Raw genomic sequence first — 24395 nt, forward strand, 5'->3', positions numbered from 1 at the left:
GACCTAAAAAACAAGTGTCCCAGCACCTTCTTGTCCTTGGGATATTTGTGACGATGTTCTCTCCAAAGCAGATGAAGTGGTAACTTCTCCTGACTCAGAGTTAGGAGATTTGGGACCTCACGTAGTCCTGCTAATAACTTGCTAAGTATGTGACTGTGACTGAAATAGTCATCTCAGTTCTCTTGGTCTCAGAGCCCTCTTCTGTGAAAAGAGAAGACTTAGCTAAATACCAGTGGTTTTCAAACTTATTTTAGCTGTGGACCCTTTCTTGAAGTAAAATCTTACATAGAACTCCACATATGAAACAGATAAAGTGGATCTTCTCCGGCTGATATGGGAGCGGAGGGCTCATGGTCTCACTCATCAGTCTCTCTTCATCTCCCAAGGTCGTTTCTGAGCCCCTTCTATAGAGCTCCTAAAGTTTTGGAAGGTAGAAGTTTGAAAACCACGGTTAGAAGATCTCCTGCAGGTCCCTCCTATTCTAAGATTCCATTACTCTATAACAAAAGCACTATAAACAACAGAAGAACAAGACATAGTCCATTATCTTAAAGTAGCTTAAAATCTAGTAGAAGAGATGTACTACAAGAATCAATCAATTTGGCTTACTGAGCAGCTTCTATGTGCATGGGACCATGCTAGGCGTGCTGTAACACTCTCTACTTCTCTTCAATTGAAGATTTTGGCTCATGGCTCTCTGGCGTCTTCTTCACCTCAAGTCCTGCCATCATCCTGGAAGAATCCAAGGTCCATAGAGATCACCCACCAACTTGACATCTCACTTCCTCAGTCTCCTTATTTCCAATTACCTTCTCGTCTCTCCCACTTTGCCAACTACTTGTATAACATCACTATGGGTTATATCATCAGTAACTGCTTCACTTCTGAAATACTAAAATTGGATATCCAGATTCCAGCTTTTTCTTTTTACATAATTTGTTCTCAGTGCAATCATAAGTACCTTCAATTCCTAGTCTCTTTTTCTGTCAGCTCCCTTTACTTGCTTCATTGTCCAATGTGGAGTCTAGAGTTCATTATTTTAATCACTGTCTAAATAAAATGTTCAACTCTCTTGCCCCATTGTCCTTCCACTGCACTCAGGCAGCAAAACCTCAATTCTGGATAAATCCAGCTGTCTTCTCATGCCTATACTAAATGTTGCTAAAGAATGTCATATACTCCCAAAGACAGATGCCATACAAATTCAGGGTTTCTGGCCATAACTGGGCCTCAACACTACCTGCTCTGCACAGTCAGCTTTCTTTTCCATTCTGCACAGTGGTTATTTCAAACTTTTTTCACACTGTGATAAACTCTAATGGTTCTATTCCTCTCTCACTTTCCTCAGGTGGCTTTGCTTCCTACTTCACAGAGGACACAGAAATACTTGAATAAGTCCTCTGAGTCCCTCTCAAGTCAAAAACTCACTTGGATCTCTGTTGATCTTCCCATTCTTCCTCCTGCTACGATGGACAAGGCGGCCTACCTCCTGACCAAGGCTAGTCCATCTCCTGGTGTTCTGAATCCTAACCGGTCCACCTGGAGACTCTTTCCCACCAACATTTAAGCGTACACAAATTTCCCCTTACCTCAGCTCTATATTCTCTTCTCCCCTTCACAACCAAAACTTTTGGAAAGCATTATCTACACTCTGCATTTTCACTTCCTCATCCCCTATGCCCTCCTTAGTTCACTCCCATTCACCATCCCAGGAGATGGGATCTGGAAAGCAATGTTTTCTGTCCTTCATTGGAAGTACTCTTATTAAAGTCCTCAATCACCTTCTTATTGTTAAATTTAGTAGTCACTTTTTTCCCCTTATTTTATTTGAATTCTTGACAGTATATGACACTATCGACTATTCCTTCCTTCTTGAAATACTCTCTAATCTGGCTTCTGTGACACACACTTTCCTGACTTTATTTCTCTGGCTCTTTTGTCTCAGTTACCTTTGGGGGTACTCTTTTTGTCTCTTATAGAGAGGTTTTCCTTAGGTTTCTGCCTTCAGGTGCTTTTATTAAGCAACATATGGGACCATTTCAACTATCACATGACTTTTGCGACCATTTACTTATTGATGATTCTCAAATTTCTCTCCAGCCCAGGACTCTCTCCTGAGCTCCAAACCCATAAATCCACTTGTTTGTTGAACATCCCCACATGACTGTTCCAAAGACATGTCAATATGTTCTCTCCTCCCTCAAAACTATGTTCCTTAACTCAGTGAATGACACCATCAAATCAGAAACTTAGAAGTCTTCCTTAGCTTGTTCCTATACTCAAGCCTCTACCTACCTTACCTTCTTCCTTGCTTCCTATATTCATCAATCCCTAAGTCCTGTTCATCCTACCTCCTCTCAATTCCATTCCCTTTTCTCCATCCCCACAAACACCATCATCTCTCACCTAGATTACAATAACAGCCTCCTAACTGGTCTTGCTATCCTAGTTCTTGTACCCACAATCAATTTCACACAAGCAAGCAGAGTGATTTTTCTAAAGCACAAATCTGTTTTTGTCTCTCCTATGTTACTAACCCCTGCAGTAGTTTCCTACTGTCAAACTCCCTAATGGAGGCATTCGTGTTCCTTCATGATGGACTCCCTGACTACCTCTTCATTCTCATCATCTCCTTCCCCATTTCCTCTCTTCACATTCTATGCTATATAGCAGCACTGAGGTCACTTTTAGGTCCTCAAACAAATCATGCTTTCCCTTGCACATGTCCTATCCCCCTGAATATTACTCTCCCATCTCTTTGCTTGGTTCTTGATTACTCATACTTCAGGGCTCAGTTTGCCATTTCCTTTAAGAATATTTTCTGGTTTATAGCCTGAGCTGGGGCCCCTCCTTTGTTCTCCTCTAGTATCCAATATTCCCTTGTTTAACTGTCTGACTTCCCCCATCAGGCTTTATGTACCATATGGGTAGGAACTGCGTCTTATTTTGTATTCCCAGTATCTACCTACAGTACCTGGCACACGGTAGATACTCAATTTATTATTGAATGTGATTGTGTGATGGCTCTGAGATAAGTGGAGTCTGTGAAGTGGGGCACAGGAGAAAAGCAAGCAGGGGAACATTACGAGAAGAGGAGAAAGGGAAGCATAGGAAGATATATAGACTTCTCACAGTCCCAGGGATGGGAAGCAGTTTGGACCAAGTTGTGGAAACGGGTGACAGCAAGAAGCTCTTTATAGAGAAGCCCAGTATCTTTTTCATGGCAACGTCCCCCACCTCCAAATGAATTAAGGCCACAGCCTTGCTCCCTGTGGCAAGTATTCCTGCCAGTTATCCCAAATCAACTGGGTGGATTTTTGTCAGCTTTGATCGTTAATGTCAACTCCTTCTCTGAAAAGCATTCAGATTGGCCATTTCCTCTCCATTGCCTCTTAGTCAATCTAGGCCCCTATCTCTTCATCAGTGGCTTATATCTGGATTACTTGGTCTGTCTTTCCTCTCCAATTCATCTAATATAGAGATACTAGAACAATCTCCCTCAGAAATCCTGTAATACACTGTTCCAGTGCTCAAGAACCAGACTTTCTTCTTTCCCTACAGCAAACCTAGATGCTGTGACCCAGCTTCTCGGCTCTCTGGTCTTCCGACCACTATCACACCTGCTCCCCACAGTCTCTCCAATATGCTCTTCCCACTTCTGCAACTGGGTTTCATGAGTGTGAATCTTGGACTCAGAGCCCACTCTAAAGGTAAAAGCAATTTTTAAGTAGGCATAAATTCAGGGGCCCCAAAGCGGAAAAACAATCTCCTTCTATTGTAGAAGATTTGCAAAGACATAAATATGACTACACCAAGACCATATTTTCCCAGTTCATTGATGATTATCCTTTAGTAAGGTAGATAAGTCAAAATTGATATCTATTGTTTCCTTTCGATGGTCTAGTTCTGGGCTTTTGCCCAGACAAAATTTTATTGCATTTGTTTTTGTGCCAAAACAGAGTAATGCATTTGCCCAAGCCTCAAAAGTTTCTGTGAAAGATACTTTTGGTGAAAAAAAGTAGAAATACAAGAGTTAGAGGGCAAGATTAAGAAACAAGGAAGAAAGAAAAACGTCCTCAAAACAATTATAAGATACAATGTTAAATAAAAACAGCAAAAAACACAACTCTCTGAAGAGTATAGTCTTAATTATGTAAAAAAAAAAAAAAAAACAACCCATATATATGTATGTGTACAGATAAAAGACAAAAAAGAAAAATTAGGATGTTAACATCTCTTCCTGGTAGAAATTATGGGTTACCATAATCTCCTTATACTTTTCCCTGCTTTCCAAATTTTCTATAAAAAGCATGTATTTATTGGGGCTGGCCTGGTGGTGCAGTGGTTAAGTTCACACGTTTCGCTTTGGTGGCCTGGGGTTTGCTGGTTCAGATCCCAGGCATGGACCTATGCACCACTTGTCAAGCCATGCTCTGGCAGGTGTCCCACATATACGGTAGAGGAAGATGGGCACGGATGTTAGCTCAGGGCCAGTCTTCCTCAGCAAAAGAGGAAGATTGGTGGCAGATGTTAGCTCAGGGCTAATCTTCCTCAACAAAAAGAAAAGGTGCATATATTTATCTTTAAACGCAAGAAAAACAGTTAAAAATATAACATATCAAAAGACAAACTCTTTGGGGAATGCTTATAACTAATTTTTCCACGCACATCATTTGGAAATGAATGTCAAATACTTATAATGATCAAGCCAAATAAAATGTACCCCCCAAATAATTAATGTGACATGAATTTTCTCAATTTACCAGAGTTCCACTTTCTCTTCCTTTGGGCTTTGAATCTCTACTTCCAAAATTGGTATGTGAGACACAAGATCTTTACAGATATTTTCACTTGTAATTAAATTATCAGCTGGAGTCTTTCTCCCTACAGTAAAATGATTTAACTGTTCGAACTCTTGTGACAGCCTCAAGACCTGTAAAGTTAAGTGAAAAGACAAATATTCCATTTTGCATACTCTTATGAATGATGCGACAAAAGTGTATTGATTCTATTAAATGCTTCAATCACGATTGGCTTAAATAATATAAATTGACATCCAAATTGAAGTCTTTTTCCAGGTTAATACTTTGCAGTTATTACACAATTTAATCCATTTTTACCATAGGCATAAGGGTGTGTAAGTTCTTGGTTTTAAAAAAGAGTATTTTTTGGCCTCTGGGCTTGTGTTCTAAAAGCGCCATTTAGGGTTTTGTTCTACCTTTTAACAAGCCGAAGATGAGGTCTATAGAGTTTCACATTATGATCACACATTTTCGTATTCAAATTTCCAGTGTACTTTATTGGTTCATAAAAGCTACACATTGCTCATGAAAACATTAAACAGAATATTAGATATACGTTACAGAGAACAAATATCTTCCAGTCTGATTCTACTTGTTTGGAGACACCTGAACCAGACTATCACTGTGATTCTCAAACTTTAATGTAAAATGGCATCAACTGAGGAGTTCAAAAATGCAGTCTCACATCCCCTCCCGACCCCTGAGATTCAGAGCCAGGGGTCTGGGCTGGGAATTGGAGCTTCTCGCTTTAAACAAGTCTCCCAGGTAATTCTGATGCAAGTGGACGCTTTGAGAGTTGCTGCTCTGTCGTGCGACTTAGTAAAACATTCGTTCTGGGTATTTTTTGGACCAACAGATTCCTTTCCTCAAAGTGTGCTCTTTGTATCTTCACATAAAATGAAGAAACACCTCCAGAAGGCAGAAGAAAGGGTGGGTGGGGGATAGTTCTAAGAATGGAAGATGGATACCCATCAAAGTTTTGCACTAAGATAGGCGACAACCTGTCTGACTCCCATTCTGAGCCTCTGAAAAGGCAGTTTCTGTGGTTACTATGTTTGATTCTAACACCACAATGGATTTAACTCTAAAGATCAATTTAAGTCACTTTAAGAGATCCCTTTGTTTGGTTTCCTAGGCCTTCACAATTCTCTGAAGAGAAACTACAGGGTGTGATACGGATTATAATCTCATAAATCCATTTAATCTTTTACACACTATAACCTCTCCAGGGGAGAAGGTTAGTCTTGAACTGGGCCTTAGGGAGTGGGAAGATGTGGACAGGTGAAGAAGAGATTACAGCACATTTTAAGCCTGAGCAATATTGTCAAAGGCACTACTGTGGACCTGAGTCCAGAGTATTTGTGCAGAAGTGAGGAGGATGGTCTTTCTGGAGTAGAGGCTACAAGATGAGGAGCTGAGGAAACAAGGCAAGATTGAGGGGAGGGGTCAGATTATGAAGGGACTTGAAAGACAAGAATTTTCTTAATGAGCTTGTATTACTTTTCTAAGCAGGACAACAGATTCCAAAATGTTACTTAATTGCTGATTTTTATGGTCATTGTAAAAATTTAAACATTACAGATAATAAATGTTAGTTTCTTAAGAAGTAAAGAAAGCCAAACAGAATTTAGACTTGATGTTATAGCAAATTGAGAACCGCTGAAGGTTTCTGAAGAGGATGCTGACATGAAGACTAAGCATCTCCTAGGTCTTCTGGCTTCTCACGTGACAAAGCTGGTGTACATCTTAAGTGGGCGGCTTTGCTCTGTGCCAGGAAGGAAGTTAAATCCACAGGACATTTACAACACAGATGTTGTGGAACAGGACCAACTCTGCTCCTCAGGCTCTTCCCTATAAAAATGTTATCGTAGTGACATAGCTCAAGCTAATAATCGGCCATGTTTAAGGACCTTAAAATATTAAGTTGATTGTTGCACTTTTGCTTGAGGCCCTAGCATAGGCAGGGCAGAGCTTAGGCTGAGAATCGCCAGGCAACTTGGCAGTTGTTTAATATCCCTGAGCCTGGTGTTCTTATCTGTTACCTGAGGAAGCTGGCCTACATGATCATACCCCTTCGAGCTCTAGAACTCTGTTACCAAGCATCTAGGTATTGTAACCCAGAGAAAACAACAGCTACAAAACAGGGGCTTTAGCAAATACATAAGATACAAGATACAATTTTTTAGCTACTCTTAGCAAGACTATGTTTAGGTTTAAAGCACTCTGTTCTGAAGAGAAACTGGAATATAATTAAAGAATTAGAGATTCAAAACAGAAACTTTTAATGAGTAATAGTTTGATGGGAAACAGAATACATATAGTCTCAAAGTATCTTCCCACAAGTTATTTATCAATTGCAAAGGGAACAATAATAACTTTACAGTGGAGAAATCTGGCAGATAGTACCTTAACCAAATGATCAAAGTTAACATCACTAGTAACAGAACAAAAGGATATCATGTGTCTCGTAATATAATGCACTGAGAAGGACACAACATTGCTTCTGTAGGATTCCTGCCAAAAATAGGTAACCTGAATTCTATTGTGGAGAAACATCAGACAAATCCAAATTGAGGGGCATTCTTCAAAGTAAATGGTCTATGCTCTTCAAAAATATCAAACTAATGAACAAGAAAGACAGGCTGAGGAACTAATGCAGATTAAAGGAGCTACAGGGAGGTGACAATTAAATGCAATGTATGATCCTGAATTGGATTCTGGACTAGAAAAAAATTGCTCTTCTTTTGCTATGGTATAACAATTGGTAAAACTTGAATTTGAGCTGCAGATTAGATAACACTACTATGCTAATGTTAATTTCTTGATTTTGAGACTTGTACTGTGATAAGGAGATGTCATTTTAGCAAATATACATGGAAATATTTAGTGGTAAAAGAGTATTATGTCTCCAACTTACTCTCAAAGGGTTCAGAAAAGAAAGTGTGTGTGTGTGTGCACGCGCATGTGCACACTCACAGAGAGAGAGAGAGGATGATAAAATAAATGATACTATGTTAACATTTGGAGGGGTGAAAGTATATGGGAATTCTTTGTGCTATTTTTGCAACCTTTAAGTTTGAAATTCTCTCAAAATAAAAAGTTTTTAAAAAGAGAGACAAAGAAAGCCAGATTACCAGGATAGTGATCTGAATCTCTTGGGGTTTTCTTGGTGAGGAAGGTTGTCCCTGAGCTAACATCTGTGTCAGTCTTCCTCTATTTTGTATGTAGGATGCCGTCACAGCGTGGCTTGATGAGCGATGTGTAGGTCTGCACCCAGGATTACAAACCTGTGAACCCTGGGCCACCAAAGTGGAACGCACAAACTTAACCACTATGCCAGTGGCTGGCCCCTGAATCTCTTGCTTTTATATTACATTCTTCTCACTCTGTTCATCCTTGATGTTAAATTTTCCCATGATATTTCAAAAGACAAGTCGTATAGTGTGATGATAACTCATCTTGCTGACAAGCTCTCACAAACAAAGCTTAGATGTAGGCTGTGCCCTACATATCTACCCTCCCAGGCAGCACACTCTGTGTCCTGGACATTTCTCTCCCTAAGGCAGACGCTATTTGATCTATGTCCCAGTCCCTCAGCACCTTGCTCCCTGCTTTCAGGGGAACGACGTCATACAGGATAAATCAGGCCTTGATTTAGTCCTCCACCTAACATGTGGTATTAAAATATAACCCAGTTTATTTTAAGTGCTGCGTTCAAGCCTTCACTCTTTCCTACCATTTTAATCAGGATCAAGAGAGCAATTGAGGAAGGGAATCTTCACCTAGGAGTTGGTGATAACTTAATAGGTGCGACTCTAGAAATTACACTATAGGCAAGGTCTCTATCTAGTGTTGGATCAACTCTGGTCCGGCAGCCATTTTTATACCTGGAGAACAAATTGGGATCAGGACATTTAAACATTTTCCTAATTCTAAGAATGACTGTAATTTTCAGTATAACTGAGAAAGACGCTTTGATTCTGTTTTAAAGTTCAAGACATTTAAGTAAACTTTCGCTTGTTTTTGTATTTTTCTTGCGGTAAAACACACATAACATAAAATTAACCATCTGGACCATTTTTAAGTGTAAGTCCGGCAGTATTCAATATATTCACATTGTTGTGAAGCATCACCATCATCCATCCCCATCACTCTTTTCATCCTGTAAAACAAACTTTCCACCTACTAAACAATAACTCCCCATTCGTTCTTCCCTCTCCCTGGCAACCACCATTATATTTTCCGTCTTTATGATTTTGACTACTCTAAGTACCTCAAATAAGTGGAATCATATAGTATTTGTCTTTTTGTGATTGGCTTATTTCACTTAGGATAATGTCCTTAAGGTTCACATATGTTCATCCATCCGTCAATATGCTGAATCATCCGTTTAGCAAATTGCAGCATTTCCTTCCTTTTTAAGGTTGAATAATACTCCATTCTATGTATACATCATGATTTGCTCATCCATTCATCCATCGATGGACATTTGAGTTGTTCCACATTTTAGCTATTGTGGATAATGCTGCTATGAACATGGGTGTAAAAATCTCTCTTCAAGACCCTGCTTTCAATTCTTCTGGATAGATACCCAGAAGTGGAATTGCTGGACCATACGTAATTTTAAGTAAACCTTTTACATTATAATATCTGCTTCAAAAACTAAGGTGTTGGGAAGTTGATTTAAGATAAAAAATTCATAGATTAATCCTAAAAGTCTGAAGTCTGAATATGTATCCTGAAATACAGCTTGACTTATAACCCACACTATATGGCAATTTATTCTATAACAGTAAAAGAAACTTCAATTTCCAAGTCATCTCTTACTGAAAATTAATTTCCTTTTATCTTGTCTTCATAAAAGGTATTCATGCCTTGAACATTTAATACTTAATAATTCAGCCTCACCTTCGTTTTTAATTCAGAATTCTCTCTTTGTAGCAGGTCATATGCTATTAAAAAATGGTCTCTGTCTTCTGCTGCCCCTGGAAGACTTTGAATTTCATGATAAAGGCATATAAGTTCTGATTTTGATTTTTGTAATTCCTGATTAAGAAATGAAGATATTTAGTAGAATAAAATAAGACTTTCCCCATTAAAGGTATAATATTTCTAAACAGGAATCTCTGAATGACTCTGATAATTTTTTTGTTTTGAATACTTCAACCTATCCTTCTGGCTGACAGACTCTTTTCTTAGTAGTTAAAACAAAGTTTACTCAAATCAATTAATTAAACCAAGCATTTGTAGTTTCTATTATTTACAGGTTGAAAGACTGGGTTTCTGGAGTCATTTCTACTTTACAGAAGCCTTGTAGAGAGCTAAATTCTTCAGCAACTCCTGCATTAGTTATACTACCTGTTTTAAAATGTATCTTTTTTAAAGTTACCTTTTATAGAACAATGTGATGTGGTTTACCTTTAATCTTGTGACAACCCCATGAGGTAAGTTATTGAAACTGAGTCTCAGAGAACTTAAGTGATCTGCCTAAATTCGCATAGCCAGGAAGTGGTCAAGCTGAGATTCAAACTGTCTGACTTCAAACTCTGTGTTCTTAATTACAAATTATGCTGCCTAACTTAATAATGTATATTTAATTACTTAATCAACTAGGGTTTCCTCTAATCCTGATTTTTTTCATATCCATGAAAGGAAACACTTTAGTTAGATGTAGATTTTTATCAAATTTCTACATTGATGACATGGAATATGCAGTGTTTGACTGGTGGGTCACTGGGGCCTGAGAGTCAGTCTGTGGTGCCCTATGAAGGGAGCAGGTGATATAAAATTTACATTAGGAGAGGAGCTACTTGGTATATCCCCAAAGCCTTGAGATCAGAGAGGGAGGAGAATGTTGATGAGGAAGGCATTGGGCAAAAGGAGAGAAGGTAGGGAGTGGCCACCCAGAGCCACAGGAAGAGGCCAGGTGGTGTCAATTTCCTACCTTATTTCATGGAAAATCCCTGTAGGTCATCAGGATGGGATTTGGGGCATTGCACTGGCTTTCACCCACCCTGCAAGCTGATTAAGTCCTCTAAATTGGTGATCTAGACTTCCATGAACTCACTTCCAGGTCTCTCTTCCAGATGTAGGCTGGTTATGTCTCCTGACACACCTTTGCAAGATGGTAGCACAAGTGGTGAAAACGACAGACAAGTCTATGACTCCATGACCACCATCACAATCAAAAACCTGCCACTTCAAGGACTCTTTTTGGCTAATGCTGGAACTCAGTGTGGGGAGACAACAGTCACCCCATTATTACTAATTCTATAGCTACAATTTATGTTAAAATAAAAATAAACGACAACACGGAATCCCTAAATTGGGAATGCAAAAAGAGGAAAATAATACCCTGAATGGCAAAATACCTCACTGTCAACTTTCAAAGCCTTCTGTACAGTATTAAGATCAGATGTCAATTGCTTTCTCCTTTCTCCTTCTTCTGACAACTCACTTTCAAATATTTCAATTTTTTCTTGGCTCATTTTCAATATCTGCAAAAAGTATTTTACACAATTAATTCTATATACAATAATAACGTTTCCTACAAATTCTGATAATAAACATTCTCTGCCTAATACAGTTATAAAGTCATCTAGGGGAGACACGAAGCTGGGAAAACTAGTTTACGGTACCATAGCTCACAAGATGCAGTTTTTTTCCTCTCTAAGCCTGTTTTCTCAACTGTAAAATGGAGCTAATACTTGTCCTACATACATTATAGTCATTACAGCAGGATTAAAATCTAATTTTGAAAGTATTTTGTAAATTTTAAGCACCTACTAAATATAAGGTATTGTTGAAATCTTACCAAATCAATTGATAATAATAATAAATGAAAAAATAATAATAGCAAGCTACTATTTATTTAGTGCTTACCATATGTTAGACAGTATGGTAAATGCTTTACACGCATTATCTCATGTTGTTTTCTCAGAACCCCTATGAGATTGGAACTATTATTACCTTCTTTCTACAGAGATGAGGGTGAGGCTCGGATATATTAGGTAATGTGCCCAAGGTCACACAGTCAGCACTGGGATTCAAACCAACTCTAACTTATAGGCCCTTACTTTTGAGGCATAATTGACACGTAACATTATGTTATTTTCAGGTGTACAACATAATGACTTGATATTTGTATATTTTGCAAAATGGTCACCACAATAGTACAGTTAACATCTGTCACTATACGTAGTTACAATTTTTTTTCCTTGTGGTAAGAACTTTCAAGATCCTCTCTCCTAGCTACTTTCAAATATAGAAATACAGTATTATTAACTGTGCCATACACTACATCCCCATGACTTATTCATGTTATAACTGGAAATTTGTGCCTTTTGACCCCCTTCACCCATTTTTCCCAACCCCAACTCTGCTTCAGACAACCACTAATCTGTTCTCTACCTCCATAAGCCCATTTTTTTGTTGTTATTTTTTAAAATAGATTCCACATATAAGTGAGATCATATGGTATTTATGACTTTCTGTCTGACTTATTTCACTTAGCATAATGCCCTCAAGGTCCATCCATGGTGTCACAAATGGCAAGTTTTCGTTCTTTTTTATAGCGGTATAATATCCCATTGTGTATGTATACCACTTTTTCTTTATCCATTCATCCATCAATGGACATTTAGGTTGTTTCCACATTTTGGCTATTGTAAATAATGCTGCAATGAACATAGCGGTGCGTATATCTTTTAGAATTAGTGTTTTCATTTCCTTTGGATAAATACCCAAAAGTAGAATTGCTGGATCACATGGTAGTTCTATTTTTAATTTTTTGAGGAACCTCCATACTGTTTTCCATAGTGGCTGCACCAATTTACATTTCCACCAACAGTTCATAAGGGTTCCCCTTTCTCCACATCCTCGCCAACAGCTGTTATTTCTTGTCTTTTTGATAACAGACATTATAACAGGTGTGAGGTGATATCTCATTGTGGTTTATGTTTGCATTTCTCTGAAGGTTAGAGATGTTGAGCACCTTTTCATGTACCTGTTGGCCATCTGTATGTTTTCTTGGGAAAAATGTCTACTCAGATCCTCTGCCCATTTTCTAATCAGATTGTTTTTTTGCTATTGAGTTGTATGAATTCTTTATATATTTTGAATATTAACCCCTTATCAGATATATGATTTGCAAATATTTTCTCACATCCAGTAGGTTGCCTTTTCATTTTATTGATGGTTTTCTTTGCTGTGCAGAAGCTTTTTGGTTTGATGTAGTCCCACTTGTTTATTTTTGATGTCAGATCAAAAAAGTCAACACCAAGATAGACGTTAAGGAGTATACTGCTCATGTTTTCTTCTAGAGGTTTTACAGTTTTAGGTCTTACATTCAAGTCTTTAAACAATTTTCAGTTGATTTTTTTTTTATGTTGTAAGATAGTGGTTGAGTATCATTCTTTTGCATGCAGCTGTCCAGTTGTCCCAACATCATTTACTGAAGAGACTGTCCATTCCCCATTGTGTATTCTTGGTTCCTTTGCCATAAATTAATTAACCATATATGTGTGGGTTTATTTCTGGGCTCTCTATGCTATTCCATTGATGTCTGTTTTTATGCCAATATCATACTGATTACTATAGTTTTGTAATATAGTTTGAAATCAGGAAGTATGATGCCTCCAGCTTTGTTCTTCTTTCTCAAGATTGCTTTGGCTATTCAGGTCTTTTGTGGTCCCATACACACTTTAGGATGGTTCTATTTCTGTGAAAAATGCCATTGGAATTTTGATAGGGATTGCATTGAATCTGTAGATTGCTTTGTGTAGTATGAACATTTTAGCAGTATTAATTCTTCCAATTCGTGAGCATGGAATATCTTTCCATTTATTTGTGTCTTCTTCAATTTCTATCATTAATGTCATAGTTTTCAGTGTACAGGTCTTTCATCTCCTTGGTTAAATTTATTCCTAGGATTTTATTCTTTTTGATTCAATTGTAAATGAGATTGTTCTCTTAATTTCTCTTTTTTTTTTAAAAAAAGATTTTATTTTTTTCCTTTTTCTCCCCAAAGCCCCCCAGTACATAGTTGTATATTCTTTGTTGTGGGTCCTTCTAGTTGTGGCATGTGGGACGCTGCCTCACCGTGGTTTGATCAGCAGTGCCATGTCCGCACCCAGGATTCGAACCAACGAAACACTGGGCCGCCTGCAGCGGAGCGCGCGAACTTAACCACTCGGCCACGGGGCCAGCCCCCTTAATTTCTCTTTTTGATAGTTCATTGCTAGTATATAGAAATGCAACAGATTTTTGTATATTGATTTTGTATCCTGCAACTTTACTGAATTTGTTTACCGAATTTGTACAATTTTTTGCTGGAGTCTTTAGCGTTTTCTATATCTAATATTGTGTCATCTGCAAATAGTGACAGTTTTCCTTCTTCCTTTCCAATTTGGATGTCTTTTATTTATTTATTTTTTTCTTGCCTAATTGCTCAGCTAGGACTCCCAATACTATGTTGAATCAGAGTGGCAAGAGTGGGCATCCTTGTCTTGTTCCTGATCTTAGAGGAAAAGATTTCAGCTTTTCACCATTGACTATGATGTTAGCTGTGGGCTTGTATATATGGCTTTTATGGTTGAGAGTTTTATCATAAATGGATGTTGAATTTTGTCAAATGCTTTTTCTGCATCTATTGAGATGATCATATGATTTTTATCCTTCATTTTGTTAATGTGGTGTATCACATTGATTGATTTGAGGATGTTGAACCATTCCGGCATCTCTGGAATAAATTCACTTGATTATGGTGTATGATCCTTTTTAATGTACTGTTGAATTTGGTTTGCAATATTTTGTTGAGGATTTTTGCATCTATGTTTATTACGGAAATTGGCCTGTAATTTTCTTCTGATGTATTGCCTGGTTTTGGCATCAGGGTAATGCTGGCTTTGTAGAATGAGTTTGGAAGTGTTCCCTCCTCTTCTATTTTTGGAAGAGTTTGAGAAGGACTGGTATTAATTCTTCTTTGAATGTTTGATAGAATTCACCAGCGAAGCCATCTAGTGCTTAGTTTAATAAACTCTCCAGAGGAGTCGTCTAACCCTTATTTTAATATCTACTCTATTCAGACTTGCCAAAGTGTGTTTGGTCTTGTGTACAAAAACCTATTAGGAAATTAAACTGAGGTCAAAGTGTAGTTTAGTGACTACAGAGTGAGAATTGAGTCAATTTCCTTAATACTGCCATCAAGCTCAGACCCTTCTCCGTTGGCAGAGCAAACCTGCCTAGTGAACTAACTGCATATGCGGATCAGCCATTCAGGGAGGAGCACAAGAGTGACACGTCTATACTCTCAAATCTGGGAACCATAGAATGATATATCAGAAACAAGTCCTACCAGTCCTGTCCTACTAATTTACCAACAGTGGGACCCTGAGCCAGTTATGCAACTTTTATCGGCCTCAGTTTCCTCATCTGAAAAAGAGGGATAATAATGCCTAGGTACATATGGGCACCTCGAGTATAGAAAATATCTGTAAATGGCAGTTTATATCATTGGATTGCTCTGAATGTTCACATTTATTCTTTCGTCAGACAATACCTTTAAATCACCCTTATGCTTTCAACACAGTGGTTTATCCTAAATCCATTTTTAATGGTCTCCCTGCTGACTGACTTCTCCTGGAAGGCTTTGTGTGACCGCTGATCACAATCACAGGATGTAGATTTAACCTTCCTGGGAGTGTATTTTTTTCCTTTTGCCTATTTTTAGTAATTCTTAAACATCCTTATGGCCTTTGCTTCACCTGTATTGGAAAACATAACTGAAAATATCTTTTTATTTCTTACCTCATTCAAATCTTGGACTTTCACTGTCTCTTGACCTTTCATACTGGTTTCTCTTCTGTCTTCCTATATTACTGATAATTCAGACTCTAAAATGGAAATCTTAATCCAAATAAATCACCAGTTAAAATACATACATACATGTGTTATTTTTAAAAAACACTGAGGGGCCGGCCTGGTGGTGTAGTGGCTAAGTTCACATGTTCCGCTTCGGTGGCCCAATTTGCTGATTTGGATCCTGGGTGCGGACCTACACACTGTTTACCAAGCCATGCTGTGGCAGGCATCTCACATATAAAGTGGAGGAAGATGGGCACAGATGTTAGGTCAGGGCCAATGTTCCTCAGCAAAAAGAGGAGGATTGGTGGTAGATGTTAGCTCAGGGCTAATCTTCCTCAAAAAAAAAAAAGAACAAGAAAAACCAGCCTTAAAAAACACTGAAGGAGTGATGTCAGCAACATGGTGGAGTGAGCAATTCCCTTTGTCTCTCCTCCTTTGAAATACAACTAAATGGACATTCATTAATCAAGGGAGGATAATCACGCAGCACTTCAGGATGCCCGAGAGACCTGTGCTGCTAATACATTGGAAGGTTGATGGACTACCCCCAGGGAGGAGGTGGGCATAGGTGAGAACTCTTTAGCCCCCAGACAGCTCACTACTCACGAGTGATTGCTTTCCTGGCTGAAGCGCTCACAGCACTGCAGTGGCCCTGAGGGTGGGTATGTGCCTTGGTACAACTGTGGAATCAGGTGACTGCAGCCCTGAGCACCCCATGATTGCTCCTTGGTCCAGTGGGAAAATCCACGGGCCCACCATGGCCCCAGGGAGTGACCTGGCTCTGCCCAAGTGGAGAGGCCCTGCCCACCAAGCACAAGGGCTGGTGCGATGTAGGAACAGATGCAGCACAGCTGCGAGTCTGGGTGAACAAACTGCTGGCTGCCTTAAACACCCATAGCTCTGCTGCGGCCCTGAAGGGTCAAGTGAGATCCACCGGCACTGCAGGAGTGGGTGAGACAACACTCAGTCCCAGCACGATTGCTCCCGGGTCCAGTGGGAAAGTCCACAGTCCCACCACAGCCCCAGGGAGTGACTCAGGCTCCATCCCAGAGGGGAGGCCCTGCCCACCAACCTCAAAGGCTGGTGCGACCTAGGAAGAGATGGTGGCATATCTGCAGCCTGGAAAAGAGTGCCCTCAGCTACCACAAACGTCCACAGTATCATAGCAGCTGCGAAGGGGCAGTACAACTGGAGGGACTGTGGAGAAGGTGACAGCAGCCCTGAGCCCCTGTGTGATCACTCTCTCAACTAGTGGGAGAGTCCACAATCCCACTACAGTCGCAGCGAGTGGCACAGGCTCAGACCCAGTGGGGAGGCCCCACCCACCAAGCACAACAGCTGGTACAACCTAGGACCAGACGGTGGCAGACCTGTGAGTCTGGGTGAATAAGCTCCTGGTTGCCTTGAAAGCCCGTAACACTGCTGCAGTCCCTAAGGGGGGGTGAGTCTAGGTGAGTCTGTGGGAGCGGGCGGCAGCAATCCGGAGCCCCCCTGTGATTGTTCCCACAGTCGGTGGGAGACCCCACAGGGCCACTGCAATCCCAAAGAGTGGCCCAGGCTCGGCCAGGAACAGCTGAAAGGGATCCTTGCGGGTGCAGATTACACAGGTCTTGCCCGCTCCCCTCAGTGGCAGCGAGTGGAAGCTGTAACCAAATTCTATCTCTATGTGGAGGCACAAATATATGCCATCAAGCAGTATGAAAAAATATATTAAATCTCCAGAACAGAAGGAAAATACCAAGTACCCAGAAATCAATCCTGAAGACACATAAATCTATAACCTAAATGACAAAGAATTCAAAATAGCTATCATTAAAAAACTCAACGAGTTAAAAAAGAATACTGATAGACAACTCAACGAGTTCAGGAGCTGCATCACAAAAGAGCTTGAAACTATGAAGAGGAACTAATCAGAAATGTTGGAGATGAAAAACACAATGGATGAGATAAAGAAAAATCTGGACTCCCTGAACAGTAGGGCTGATATTATGGAGGACAGAATTAGCAGTCTGGAGGGTGGGAATATAGAAATGCTTAGGATATAGGAGGAGAGAGAACTAAGACTAAAAAGAAATAAAGAAACTCTCCCAGAAATATCTGACTCAATTAGGAAATACAACATAAGGATTATAGGTATTTCAGAGGGAGAAGAGAAGGAGAATGGAGCAGAAAGCTTGTTCAAAGAAATAACAGCTGAGAACTTCCCAAATCTGGGCAGAGAGCTGGAAATCCATGTGACAGAAGCCAATAGATCTCCAATCTTTATCAGTGCAAAAAGACCAACTCCAAGGCATAAAGTAGTAAAGTTGGCAAAAGTCAATGACAAAGAAAAAATATTAAGGGCAGCAAGGCAGAAAAAAATAACTTACAAAGGGACCCCTATCAGGCTGTCAGCAGATTTCTCAGCAGAAACCTTACAGGCTAGGAGAGAGTGGAATGATATATTCAAAATTCTGAAAGACAAAACTTCCAGCGAAGAATACTCTATCCAGTGAAAATATCCTTAAAATATGATGGAGAAATAAAAACTTTCCCAGATAAACAAAAGTTAAGACAGCTCATCACCACAAGATGTCTGAATAGACTGAACAGGTAAAGAGATTGAAAGAGTAATCAAAAACCCCCCCCAAAATAAAAGCCCAGGATCAGATGGCTTCTCTGGAGAATTCCACCAAACATTCAAAGATGATTTAATACCTATCCTTCTCAAACTATTCCAGAAAATTGAGGAAGATGGAACACTTCATAACACATTCTACGAGGCCAACATCACCCTGATACCAAAGCCAGACAAGGACAACACAAAGAAGGAAAATTATAGGTCAATATCACTGATGAACATAGAGATGCAAAAATCCTCAACAAAATATTGGTGAACGAAATACAGCAAAACATTAAAAAGATCATACACCATGATCAAGTGGGATGAACCATCACAGGGATGGTTCAACATCCACAAGTCAATCAATGTGATACACCACATTAACAAAATGAAGAACAAAAACCACATGGTCATCTCAATAGACGCAGAGAAAGCATTTGACAAGATCCAACATCAATTCATGATTAAAATGCTCAATAAAACGGGTATAGCAGGAAAGTACCTCAACATAATAAAGGCCATATATGACAAACCCACAGCCAATATCATACTCAATGAGGATAAACTGAAAGCCATCCCTCTGAAATCATGAACAAGACAAGGGTACCCACTCTCACCACTCTTATTCCACATAGTACTAGAAGTTTTGGCTAGAGCAATTAGGCAAGAAAAATAAATAAAAGGAATCCAAATAGGGAGTGAAGAAGTGAAAATTTTGTTCTTTGCAGATGACATGATTTTATATATAGAAAACCCTTAAAAATCCATCGGAAAGCTACTAGAAATAATCAACAATTACAGCAAAGTTTCAGGGTACAAAATCAACTTATATAAATCAGTTGCATTTCTACACTCTAATAACAAACTAACAGAAAGAGAACTCAAGAACACAATCCCATTCACACTTGCAACAAAAAGAATAAAATATCTTGGAATAAATTTAACCGAGGAAGTGAAAGATCCATACAATGAAAACTATAAGACTTTTCTGAAAGAAATTGATGACATAAAGAAATGGAAAGACATTCCATGCACATGGATTGGAAGAGTAAACATAATTAAAATGTCCATACTGCCTAAAGCAATCTACAGATTCAATGCAATCCCAGTCAGAAGCCCAAAGACATTCTTCACAAAAATAGAACAAAGAATCCTAAAATTCATATGGGGCAACCAAAGACCCCAAATTGCTAAAGCAATCCTGAGCAAAAAGAACAAAGCTGGAGGCATCACAATCTCTGACTTCAAAATATACTACAAAGCTATAGTAATCAAAACAGCATGGTACTAGTAAAAAAAAACAGGCACATAGATCAATGGAACAGAATTGAAAGCCCAGAAATAAAACCACACATCTCCGGATAGCTAATCTTTGACAAAGGGGCTGAGAACACACAATGGAGAAAGGAAAGTCTCTCCAATAAATGGTGTTGGGAACACTGGATAGCCACATGTAAAAGAATGAAAGTAGACCATTCTCTTACACCATTCAGAAAAATAAACTCAAGATGGATCAAAGACTTGAAGGTAAGACCTGAAACCATAAAACTTCTAGAAGAAAATATAGGCAGTACACTCTTTGATATCTGTCTTAAAAGGATCTTTTCAGATACTGTGTCTTCTCGGACAAGGGAAACAAAAGAAAAAATAAACAAGTGGGACTTCATCAGGCTAAAGAGCTTCTACAAGGCAAGGGAAACCAGGATTGAAATGAAAAGACAACCCACCAACTGGGAAAAAATATTTGCAAATCGTATATCTGACAAAGGGTTAATCTCCATAATATTTAAAGAACTCGCACAACTCAACAGCAAAAAAATCAAACAACCTGATCAAAAAATGGGCAGAGGATATAAACAGACATTTTCTCCAAAGATATACAGATGGCCAATAGGCACATGAAAAGATGCTCAACATCACTGATCATCAGGGAAATGCAAATCAAAAAGTATGCTAAGATACCACCTTACACCTGTTAGAATGGCTATAATCACCAAGACGAAAAACAAAGGTTGCAGAGGTTGTGGAGAAAAAGGAACCCTCATACACTGCTGGTGGGAATGCAAACTGGTTCAGCCACTATGGAAAACAGTATGGAGGTTTCTCAAAAGACTAAAAACAGAAATACCATGTGATCCATCTCACTACTTGGTAGCTATCTAAAGAACCTGAAATCAGCAATTCAAAGAGGCTATGCACCCCTGTGTTCATTGTAGCATTATTCACAATAGCCAAGACATGGAAGCAACTTAAGTGTCCATCGACTGATGACTGGATAAAGAAGATATGGTGTATATATATACAATGGAATACTACTCAGCCATAAAAAAGACAAAATTGTCACATTTGCAACAACATGGATGGACCTTAAGGGTATTATGTTAAGTGAAATAAGCCAGATGGAGAAAGACAAATACTGTATGATTTCACTCATAAGTGCAAGATAAGCAAACACATGGGCAAAGAGAACTATTTAGTGGTTACCAGGGGAAAGGGGGGTGGAGGGTGCACACAAAGGGTGAAGTGGTGCACCTATAAGATAACTGACAGATAATAACAGACAACTGAAATTTGACAATTTTGTAAACTATCGTAACCTCAATAAAAAAAAAGATAAAAAACAGTGAAAAGATAAGCTATATTTCTTAAATGTCTTTCCCAGAGGCTTTACCCCAGAAATCTCGCCTACTAACAAGTTTCACCTCTTATCTGGTCTTGGATCCTTCGGAGAGTTGCTTTATTATGTATTTGAGCCCTTGCTGCAGTTTGGCAGCTGAACCAACGAGAACAAGAACAAGTATTAGAAAAACAAACTAGAGAATCCTGATTGTTCTGAATTAATCAAGCTGATAATTTACCTTTTTTTTTTAACTTTCCAAATTAACTTTTTATTGTTGATTGGCCCAGTAACAAAGCTATATATAAAGGAAGTTTATGAGTATTTACATGTAATTTGGAAACAGAAGACACCAACAGTGATATCACTTTTATTCAGAATTAGGTTTCAACAGAAACTTCAATTAAGTTTTTAGTTTAATTCAGAGATAAAAATAATCATTTACTTAGACTGAAGAAAGGAAAGGTTAATTCATCAAAGAGTTTTGTCTAATTAAATTTGGGGGAAGGTATTTTGGAGCTTTGCTTGCATTTCTAGATTCATAACTTACTGCCAGATGTGTATTAATTTAACTTTCAGATTAAAAAAATTAATTTGCTTAGTAAAAGTTGATTATCAATAATTTACCTTTCTCATGTTTAATATTAATAAAACAGGAATAGCAATTGCAAACTGATGTATTGGAAAGAATGGGGGATGCTACTAGAAAAATGAATGCTAAAACCCAAGTGTAACTTTTAAAAATCCTCCTGTGCAGTGGTACAGACAAAAGACCGAGTTAAGAATGGTGTTGACTTCTTAGCAGTCGTGTACAAGGATATAGGGAAGGATATATTTTTTCCCCAGAGCAGCTTCTCCCTTTTCATCAGCCAGCATCTGCACTGGTAAACATTTTTGCACATCCACGCATGACATGCTGCTGCATTCAGCACTCAAGGCAAGAGCGTCCTTAGCCCCACCCTTACACCACCTGAGATGCCTCAGTACAAAGCACAGGAAACATTTCAACTCTTAAAAATGAACTCCCCTCATTTGCTTCGTGTTTTCTCAGTGTGAGAATGTCATGTATTTTAATGCTACAACTTTTAAAAGATAGCTTTTCAGAAGCACAGATATTTGAAATTTACCATAAGTTGTGCCATACTAAATATAGTTATGCATTTAGGCAGTTTATGTACTTCATGAGACTGGTGACCAAAATTTAAAGCAGAAAAACACAAGAAAGGGGCAGCAAATAACGAGAGAAATGAGCAATGGGATATGGAGACCTCTGGGTAGCTGAAGGGAGCCTACCTCATGTGTCAGCCAGCAGTAAACAAAGAGGACCTACGGACTTGTCAGGGAATCGCCTCACCGGCACAAGGTAGCCGCCAACGACTCTGGAGAACGGTGTAACAGCTCAGAATTTTCCACTTTCAATGTTCTACCATCTGAAAGGTGGGGATCACCTAATGCTCTGAACCAAACTGAACCTCCCAGGCACAGTATGACAGTTTTTACCACCACCCTCTCTATGTGCTTGCATTGCGCCGTGCTCTCTCACAGGCACAGTCTAACGAGATGGTAAAAGCAGGAACTGAAGAAAATGATACTGCCTGGTATCACCTCCAGGTAGAGATGGTTTACATGTTCAGTGCTGGGCATGTGATATCCCCCATGGGTTGTAATAAACCCCCTATACAAATCCCCTTATAATCCTCACAAGAGTCGGTCTTGTGCAGAAAATGAGCTCTAGGGCAGACAAACCTGGATCAACTCCTGGCTCTCCCTCTTACTTTGGTCAAATTCCTTTAGGTTCTCTCAAATATGAAATGGCAATAGTCCTACTTACCTTGGGGAGGGCTGGAAAAGGGATTACACGCGAGTATGTTTGTAAAGTGCCTAGAACAAATCATGGCAGGTGACAGATGCTCAATATATCGTGGCTGTTCTTAATCCTGCCAGACACATAGCACTTCTTCTATTTTAAGCCTTTTCTCTGAGAATACGCAGACTGGCAGCACTAAGATGGTCTGTCTAGTGTAGCAATGGGTAAGGAACACAGTCACATTTGAGGAGCCTGCTTGATTTAAGGGCGTGGTTTTCTAAATTATTTGTCTTAAGTCACAGGACTCTCCCCTCCCTTTTATTTTCAAAAGAATTCTTATGAGGAAACTGTCTCCAAAGTGCCCAGAACTAGCGGCTTCTCTGGTTGATGTGGAGGTAGGAGATCTAGAGATTTGCGTCTGCGGAACAGCAGGATCCTGAGACAGTCTGAAAATCACAGTGGCAAAAACATGGGTCTTGTAGTCAGTTGAAATTTGAAATCTCGACTTCCACATTTATGAATTTGTGGTGTTGGTTTCCTAATCTGTAAAGCATGGTGAACAATACCTACCTCTTCTAATTTCCGTTAACATTTAATGAATCCGTTAAATCCCCAGCAGAGTCATTACAATATTATAGGCACTCAAATTTTAGTTTCCATCCTTTCATTTTCTTTTTGCACGAAACAGAAAACAAAGTAGTCAGAGATCAGGAAGGACTGCATGAGGCACTGGAGTGCCCATCTAAAAGTCCAAGAGTCACACCAAGGAAAGCAAGTAGGAAAGGCAGTAGGGCAAGATCTGGAAACAAGCTCATAGGAAACAGCTGTACACCTTACCTACTGATTATAGCAATCAGTTCACTTAATTCCTCTGCTGAGAATCATCCTATAGTGAATATTTAATTAATAGTTAATTTAGTGATATCACTATTGCCTGTCTGCTAAACACAAACACAATCAAGGAAACTTGAGGTGGTATTTTTCTCTGTGAAAGATGGAGAGAGAACTTTGAAGGCGAAAATCTATTTAGCTTCATCCTCTTTCCTCAGGAAATGACTTTAAAAGGTCATTTAACTATAATTAATTACTTATTCACTGAGTACCTTTTCTAGTTTTATAGACTTCTACTCGTAAACAGGTTTAAAGAGAAGAAACACTTACTTACAATGTTCCTCATTAGTCCATTCCCACTGGCTTTATGTGGGATGAAGTAAGTGAAAGGATCATTGAAAGTCAGTATAAAGCTTTATTATTTCAGAAATACACATACATTTCAAGTCTTGATGACAAGGAAAAGAAAACCAGTTTGTACCACAGCCTAGAGGATTGAGATTAGACACAGGAAAAAATTTCTCATACTTAATATTAAACATTAGGGAACTGTATGATCTTCTTTTCTGAATGTCTTTTAAGATAAGACAGATGTTTATTTATCTAGAATGTCACAGATAACATCTATCTAAGAGGGAGGTAGATTAACCAGTTATTCTCCAAGGATCTTCTCTATTGTCAAGAATTCCGTGATATAGAGGGCCACAGAGTGTCATATCTCCCTTCAAGAAAGAACTTGCCACACTTCCCAGGCAGCCTCCAGTGAATGACTGAGCAGGTGGGGATATTAGGTCCTGGACATTTCTGGCTAACGTGTAATTCCTCCACAGGTTATCATTGTGCCAAAGTACCCTGTTGGGCTGTGTGAGACTT

General features: G+C 39.0%; 1 protein-coding gene across 32 annotated transcripts in view; it reads right to left on the minus strand.

The window, feature by feature from the left end:
* Nucleotides 1-24395, minus strand: part of CCDC30 (coiled-coil domain containing 30) — a 139152-nt gene that overhangs the window by 65815 nt on the left and 48942 nt on the right. For 11 of the 32 annotated variants that reach the window (XM_070260171.1, XM_070260172.1, XM_070260173.1 and 8 more), the window contains 3 exons: nucleotides 11174-11299; nucleotides 9711-9848; nucleotides 4764-4933 (listed from right to left, as the gene is read on the minus strand). The exons of 11 other annotated variants lie outside the window; for them this stretch is intronic. In XM_070260171.1, the coding sequence (XP_070116272.1) occupies nucleotides 4764-4933; nucleotides 9711-9848; nucleotides 11174-11299 (434 nt within the window). Of the gene's footprint in view, nucleotides 1-26; nucleotides 416-609; nucleotides 733-4763; nucleotides 4934-9710; nucleotides 9849-11173; nucleotides 11300-15608; nucleotides 15708-22177; nucleotides 22258-24395 lie in introns of those variants that run through there. 10 more of the 32 variants (XM_070260182.1, XM_070260181.1, XM_070260180.1 and 7 more) reach the window with 8 other exon arrangements.

The sequence above is a fragment of the Equus caballus genome, chromosome 2, assembly GCF_041296265.1.
Source record: "Equus caballus isolate H_3958 breed thoroughbred chromosome 2, TB-T2T, whole genome shotgun sequence".
NCBI classification, from domain to species: Eukaryota; Metazoa; Chordata; class Mammalia; order Perissodactyla; family Equidae; genus Equus; species Equus caballus.